General features: G+C 31.2%; 1 protein-coding gene across 1 annotated transcript; it reads right to left on the bottom strand.

Moving 5' to 3' along the window:
• Window positions 1-442: 442 nt before the first annotated feature.
• On the bottom strand, window positions 443-7,575 carry LOC110721932 (protein ECERIFERUM 3-like). The gene is made up of 11 exons (XM_021901167.1): window positions 6,950-7,575; window positions 6,461-6,681; window positions 6,116-6,354; window positions 5,471-5,690; window positions 4,681-4,808; window positions 3,880-4,136; window positions 3,564-3,671; window positions 3,220-3,426; window positions 2,430-2,540; window positions 1,905-2,078; window positions 443-835 (listed from the first exon to the last, which is right to left on the bottom strand). Exons 1-11 carry the CDS (start codon window positions 6,998-7,000, stop codon window positions 680-682), a joined length of 1,872 nt encoding a protein of 623 aa, XP_021756859.1. The 5' UTR covers window positions 7,001-7,575; the 3' UTR covers window positions 443-679.
• Window positions 7,576-7,894: the final 319 nt, after the last annotated feature.

Here is a 7,894-nt window from a genome sequence, read left to right as displayed (position 1 = left end):
GTTCTCCTACATGTTTTATTGCACCATATACGTATTATCCTATGAATAATTAATATACACGAAGTACAAGGTATATATTACAGTTTGAACATTTAACTTCGTGAAATAAGTGTACTTATTATTAAGTACACTCCAATAATGTGCGTACCATAAATCTAAATCATACAACATATATCAAGCATATTATAACTTGATTGATTGAAGTGCTAGAGAACCACTTGATTTTATTTTTCTGTATGGTGTATAGGAGACGAGTATTCAACTATCAAAATTTCAAGTACATACACTAATAATCAAAATATTATTACCTGCTTGGATACCCTAAATTTGAGCATTCCCATTGATAACTACGTATTAGAATTGAATCGCAAAAGCTTATAGCAATAATTATTATTTATATCATAAATGAATACAATGCTATATATATATAAATATATATAGTAGTGTTATTATATAACAATTTTCTTTTTTGTTTTCATAACTACATACATGGAATGAATACAAGCTAAAAATGAAATAGACCTATCTCTAATATTGAAAATTACAAAAAGAAATTAATTAAAGCGATTTTGCAAGAAGAAAATTGGAAACTTGCAAATTACAAGAATCATTAGAAATTAGGGGTTTGGATTACCCCCTTTTAACTTCTTAATTATTATAAGCAATAATTATCCAAACCCTAAACAGGTTTTAAACCGTGCTTCATTGCAGATTTCCACACCACATCAATTCTATCCACGTCAATTGCACCAACCTCATGATGTGTCCACCCTTCTAGTGAATGAACCACTCCTCCAGCATGACATGCATGTACTACTCCTCTTTCCATTGTATACTGCATTTATAATTCATCCCAAAAATTTAATAAGCTAATATATTATGATTTAATTTTATGTTTCTGTGAAATAAATGTTTGTATGTCTAAGGAGGTGTGAGCATATATGCCATATATATGTACTCTATCCGTTCACAAAAAATGTTCTTAACGCTAGTATATTCATTTGATGAGATATTTTAGTTATGAGTATTCATCGATATTTCTGAGAAGAAACATGCTTATATAGTTAAATGGAACCGTGCAATTTAAAAAGGCAGATAGAAACATTTCACGATTTTTTTACTTCTAGATTTAGTAAGTTCATATACCGTCTCAAGCCTTTAGCGATTTACAAGTATCTACGTTGCTATAATCATGCAATTAAGCTTAAAAAAGTCAATTAATTTGTATAAATATGTAGACATCAATTACATTTATAACTAGTAGGTGAATCATTATTGTATGAGCAAAGAAGCTACGGAAACTTAAGTTGAATAATGAAAGCCATGGTTGGCCGGCCACAGTTAGTAGATCTTTGGAATTGGTAGAAATTCACACGTTATAGATTGGATGCAATCAGCTAATTAAGATATTTTATAAATATATGTTACTTCAATGAGATATTGTTTTATTTAGTCATTGACCGTGATATATGTCATCACCTATCATTAATCATAAGAATTAATACACCATGATTCATGACTAATGCATCATATACTCATATGGTTGTATGATGATGTATAACTGTATATTTCTTAGGAGGGTCATGTTTTGGATTATATATTGGTGGCCCTAATTAACACCATTAGTATAATGATTGGTGGCCGAACCAGTGGATCTAGTTCAAGACCAAATCTAAATCGTAAAATCGCTTAAAAGGTTTAGATATTGTCTGAATTATGAGCCCTTAACAACTAACCGGCCTCTTTCATCACCAGTCCAAGATGTTTTCAACTTGGCCTGGTCCACTGGTCACCTTTAATTAAGAGTTACAAGATGCATGCATAATGCATGCGACGATGACATATATAAACACAAAGTAAAGTACAGTTTTATGTAACGTGTGAAATAAAAGGCGCTTAATTACCTCGCAACTGCCAAGACCTTGGGCATCCTCAGGCAGCTTCATGGCAGCAAGATCACCATAAGTACAATCTCTTCTAAAATGCAAGATAGGTGGAACCACAAATTGATGAAAATGGGCCCCGGTTGGTGCCCAATTTTGCTCCCTTGGTGTGATCCATTTTCCTACTATCCATGTCTGTAATGTACATTGCAAATGAGTTTCATGTGTTATGTTATGGTCCCAATTATCTAAAATTGTAAGTAATAGTTATTGCACTTTCATATAGATAGACTTTTGAATTTTTGTTTGTGGTTGTTGTACGGATAGATATTTTCATTCCAATTAAACGTTCACAAACTTATATGTGTATACACTTTTACATATAACACGATGGAACCTATGATATATGCGCGTAAGGAAAACTATTGCTTTTACTTTAAGGCACCGGTTTAAGATTTTGGTTGTTTGATGTCCATTTAAACATATGTCTTCGACATGGTCATATGTATTCGACTAAACTTTAAAGTATCATATACAATAAATTACCTTGCAATTCTTGGCTGCTTGGTATTTGGTCACTTGTACCAAGTATTTTTGACATTCTACTGGAGCTTCTTTTTGAATTTTTTGGAACCTCTCAGTTGATAGAGTCAACATCTGCAATATTATTGTACAAATATAAGTAAAATTTAAATGAATTATAATTATATCAAAATCATATAATCAAGATAGTAAATAGCTAGAATAAAAGTGTAACAATTTATTTTAAATGATCCAGCACCAACTATGCTATCACAAGATTTCAGTCATATCCAATGAATGAATTAAAAGGTCTAAATGTTAGGTAAAAAGTGAAGAAAATTTGAATGCACATGTACCAATATATAAACTCATGTTCATATATATGCTCATTATTAGGGGGCCGATCAGCCAGCTAAGGAGTTAACTTAGGGATAAAACCAACCTTCAAGCTAATAAATGTTGGGTTGGGCATAGTGGTTTAAGGCCACAATTTTTTAACTAGCATGTTTAATTTCCTTGTTTGCAAATACTTGCACACAATTTCTAATCGAATCATCTATCGTACTACGTTTGCTTTTCAACTTGCTAGTTTAGTTGATAAAACTTCTGATATTGAACTATATTATCTCAATAGCGACGTGTGTTGGTTTAAAACAACTCATTATATATTGCATGCAACAACTTGTACAACGTGACTAAGACAAATTGGAGATCATTTAAAACCTTTGTTGAATTTTTTGGTCACATTGTACAGTTGTTGCACCCGATGACGTTTTGGGTGCTTTTGAGTTAGAAGAATGAGGGTAATACTCACCAAAACTCGCACTTGTTTACGACTGAGATAAAGGGCGATGGCTCTTCCGAGCTTAGAGGTTGCACCGGTTAGGAAGACTTCCTCGACATTGTTTGGAAGTTCATGAAGAATAACTGCGGCGGTCAATGTATTTCCATGAACCACACGTACTTTTAGGTTAGGATGCTTGTTAACAAACAATGTTCCTCCACCATTCAATGCTTCATTCTGTACATTAAACAAATTTCAATTCCAAATTAGGAAATACATCAAATTAAATTAAACATTGAACTAAAAAATATATAAAATCTGTTCCAAAAAAAAAAAAAAAAAAAAAAAAAAATTGAAATTAGAAAAAATCACACCTTGTTGAGGGCCGCGAGGCTAAGAACCTTGACACCCATTTTATCTGCCTTAAGTATAGCATGCTCTATTTGCTTGTTGATCCCTTTTGTTGCAAATGGCAAGAAATACTGTCCAAGAAATAGAAATTTACAAATGTTTACCCTTTAAATGTATCTAAAAACATTACAGTTACAATATGTTTAAGCCGGGTAATTTTTTATTTTTTTTCTCTAAAGTTACATATCTTTGTAGGTATACTTGTTTGTTTTGCACATGTAACATAAAATGACACAAGTAGTACTTATTAAGAGACAAAAGGAGTATGATATAAGGTACCTGGAAACCGAACCTAGGAACAACCCAGGTATGGTGCAACTTGCCGCGGAGGTTGTAGAAGGAGACGGTGAAGGGCTTGGCCCATGCCCACATCATGAACATAACCAATAAAACAATAGGCCAACAGGGCAAGAGAAACCACCGCACGGAGAAGGGCAAGGCTGCATATGCTCGGAACAACCATGGGACATGCAAGGCCGATGATATGTCCACTACATGTGCTAAGAACACAAAGTCCGGCACCCTCACATTTTTCTCTGTATATTAAGACTTGATGTTAATTACTAATCAATAATTAATTATATGCGTAATTTGACTATTCAGTACCCATATCTAATGTATATTTTTAAAATATCACTTCATTAGAATTTTGTAATAACAGATTTTCATGATCAGTGTTATTATGCACTAAAAAAATTGAATGTATATATAAAATGATCTCCGTAACAATATTATAAGTCCATGTTATCATGTTTTTTCTTGCTTTGATCATACAAGACCAATATCATTAAATAGGTAGGGTATAAGGTGATATGGGCTAGTACAAGTGCACATGTAATGACCCTAGCCTAATAAAAAAAATGTAACACATAATTTTTTTCTTTCTATGAATGAACCAATGATAGAGTAATATATTGGCCTTTCTAACTCTCCTAGCATATCTATTTATGTGAGAAATCATTTAATATAAGAAAATGGCAAATAACACATGAAAAATAAAAAAAGTTAACCAAACTTTTCACATTTTTGGAAAGATTTGTTCTGTAAGATGTGAAAAAAAGTTCTTGAATATTTCCAAACCTGAATTTAGACTTATTTGCTTTTGCATCTCCCACGATTTGCCGTTAAGAGTATTTCCCAATAAGTCGTAAATTGGCATAAATAGACAGAAATTACAATCTTTCTCTGAATGATGTATGCTGTGATATCTGCAAAATTTAGTAATACAATTCAACATTAATTTGTTTTCTTTCTTTGTTCATGAGTATAACATTAACACTTCGAATAGTTTTGGACTCAATTAGGTGAGAAGTTAACTATACTGATTGATAAGCAAAAGCTAGCATACGTGTTTAGTTTAAACATTTTTGAATTTTGTCGAACATAAAGGTTCCACTCGATATGATATAAGAGTTGTTGATAAGAAGCTGGGATAGACATCATACGAAGTATGTTTTTGAAAACACTTAGAACATCGATACAATCAATTTCGCACATCTCGCATGGTAAATAAGGTTGTGTATTTTCTTTCTACTCTTAATTAGTAAGCATGCATTTGACAATACTACATGAATCCTTTGGAAGTTAGATCACATTAATGTTTACTTGTTACAACGAACTCCTTTTATTTTGCTTGTAAATTTATTAAAATAGGCCTAGTGGCATGAGAAATAAAACTAGTTCCATAGTACATAAGGACCGTGATTAATCTGAAGTAACACATTTATTACTCTTCCATTCTTATGTGGTGCCCATAAAGTTGGAATGAGGTGCTTCATCAATTACTTTCCTACTATTTTTTTTTAAAAAAACTTAAAAATCGTTCAAATATGAAAAACTACCTTAAGAAATTAAAGATTGCGATACTTACGTAGGGGTGTATAGAAGGTATCTAAAGATAGGCAAAACTTCAAAAATTTGATGTGGGAAAATTTCAACATTAGAGTGTCCCAAACATCTTAAGAAATCAAATGCCAAAACATAGATGTAAATCAAGCCAATTGAACCATATCCCATCAAAGCTGCTCCAACCAATGGAATCCCCATGATCCCCAACAAGAGGATGTGCTCTAAGAATGTTGCATTTCCCGCTGCAAAAGTTCATATCAAAAGTGTTAATTAGATTATGTTTGTTTTTTTAACTGGTTTTCACTTATTTAAACTTATTTTAATTGTAAATTAAATATGGTATCTGGAGGTACCAAACTTATCTCATCATATTTTATCAAACCGACCACTTCTGTTTCTCTTTAACTAATAAATCAAATATTTAAATAATTTCCTTAGTAGAAAATGGTGGAAACATCTAACATTTAAGCCTAATACATACTTAACAGATTAAACATGTTAATTAAGTTATTGGTCCAATTATACTAGTTAAGTTACGTTCTAGTCATATCAATCCTTTTCAACACAATAAACTATTATTACTTGACCAACCATATATAAATTAATGATTTTAGGTAGCATAAACCAAAATTATACGCAAAATAAATAAGCTAGTTGCAAAACTTACCAGTATAAGGCTGTAGTACAGGAGATAAATGATGTAGTGAATGGTAATTGTTGTATAATTTTGGTTGGTTATGAAATAACCTATGTATCGTATAATACAACGGCTCCGAAACTACCATATGAATCAACAAAGCTGCAATTAATCCTCTTACGTCCCATAACACGTTCCAATTTGTTAAGGATGGGAACATATACAACATTAAGCTTCCAACTAATGCTTGAAGAATTATGAAATTATCCCTGTAATTAAATCATATAAAATAAGAATCATATGATTAAATTAAATTTGTATGTTGAATAAGAATCATAAAGTATAAATAATTGTGTATGATGTGAATGAACATACCAATTCCATTCGTGGTCGATTTGCTTAAAATCGATTCCTTGGTGATTAATTCGGCGCTTAAGGCTAAGGAAGAGCATGTTGCAATAAGTATGCCAAAGTTGATGGAGAACACCTCTAAGACTACATAGCAATAGAATATGGAAGCTCCATGTATTGCTTATTGTTTCTCCTTTCCACCATAGTTGTGCTACTTGTGCAATAAACGGGCCGTATAGAAAATACTACAAGATAAAATTTAAAGTTAATTCGTGACTCAGATCATCTTGTATTGAAAGATAAATTAGGATTCAAGTTTCAAAAAAAACGCGTTGATTCTATCTAAAATTGTTGATTTGATGTAATATTTCAAGATAAACAAATAAAAATTATGCACAATTATTATTATTATTATTATTATTATTATTATTAATGTTTTTCAAAAAAGATAATGATCACCTAATCAATTTATAAACCAAAATTTCCAAAAAACAAGGGTAGAGAAATTAGTACCTTGTTTGAGCCCAAGTTCTCCCATGGCCAATTAGCAAGAAGGGCACCCATGTTTTCTTCCCTTTTTTCTCTTTCCAAAATCCAACTAAAATTTTCTTAATCCTTTAACTTACCTAGATCAAAAGAATATTATGCCCAAAATCTTGCTCTTTTTGTGAGTAAGGTTCCAATAAAAAAGGAGGGTAGGAAAAAGAAAATAGAAAAAGTGAGACAAAGATGGTAAATGGTAATAAAATAAAATAAAAGAAAAATTGAGTTGTTGATGAGATAGAATTATTAATTGAGGAGTATATTAGCTAGAGAGAAGAGGATGAGATATTTTTTCCAATTTAGTTTCTCAAAGAGGAAAAAATGTCTAAGAAAATAAAATGTATGTGATACTTAGATCTGAAGGACTGAAACCAAAGAAATACTAGTTTATAAAGGGCATCAAGTAACCTGCCCTAATTAAATGCACTAGTAGTACCATAAGATTACAGTTAGAGGAAATATGTCCCAATGAATTTGGGTTTCTTTTGGTTGGAAGTAGGGTACTATTTTGCTACTTCTTCTGTTCTTTTGATTTTAATTATTTTCCTCGGAAAAGAAATTTCTCTGTAAGTTGTCGACTATAAGGGCTAATGAATTATTCTCGCAACTGATAAGTTGTCGACTTTAAGGGTTGATGAATTATTCCTGAGCACACGAAATACCGAGTATGAAACGAGTTTAAATATATTTACAACAAGAAGATTCAAAAGTTGTGTTCTAAATATGGTGTTTAAAGGTAGATAAGGAATGAGGTAATGTGCCTTCAATTAATGCTCTTATTTAAAAATAAAAAATAAAAAAATAAAAAAAAAATAAAAAAGAAAGAAAGAAAGATAGATGCTCTTATTTAAAAAAAATATAAATAAATAAATAAAAAGAAAGAAAGAAAGATAGATTGATGAATAATGATATTGA

Source organism: Chenopodium quinoa, unplaced genomic scaffold (genome assembly GCF_001683475.1).
Source record: "Chenopodium quinoa cultivar QQ74 unplaced genomic scaffold, ASM168347v1, whole genome shotgun sequence".
In the NCBI taxonomy this organism is placed as follows: Eukaryota; Viridiplantae; Streptophyta; class Magnoliopsida; order Caryophyllales; family Amaranthaceae; genus Chenopodium; species Chenopodium quinoa.
The sequence above is the reverse complement of the archived record's forward strand: the minus strand, read 5'-3'. Positions and strand labels throughout refer to the sequence as shown.

What these genes read in the sequence shown, in the direction of transcription:
- LOC110721932 (XM_021901167.1), bottom strand. Translation starts at nt 7,000, where the DNA reads ATGGGTGCCCTTCTTGCTAATTGGCCATGGGAGAACTTGGGCTCAAAC. An exon ending in GCCTCGCGGCCCTCAACAAG is followed by an intron (nt 3,427 to 3,563) that starts GTGTGATTTTTT and finishes TTTAATGTACAG; the next exon opens with AATGAAGCATTGAATGGTGG. An exon ending in AAGGTCTTGGCAGTTGCGAG is followed by an intron (nt 836 to 1,904) that starts GTAATTAAGCGC and finishes TTATAAATGCAG; the next exon opens with TATACAATGGAAAGAGGAGT.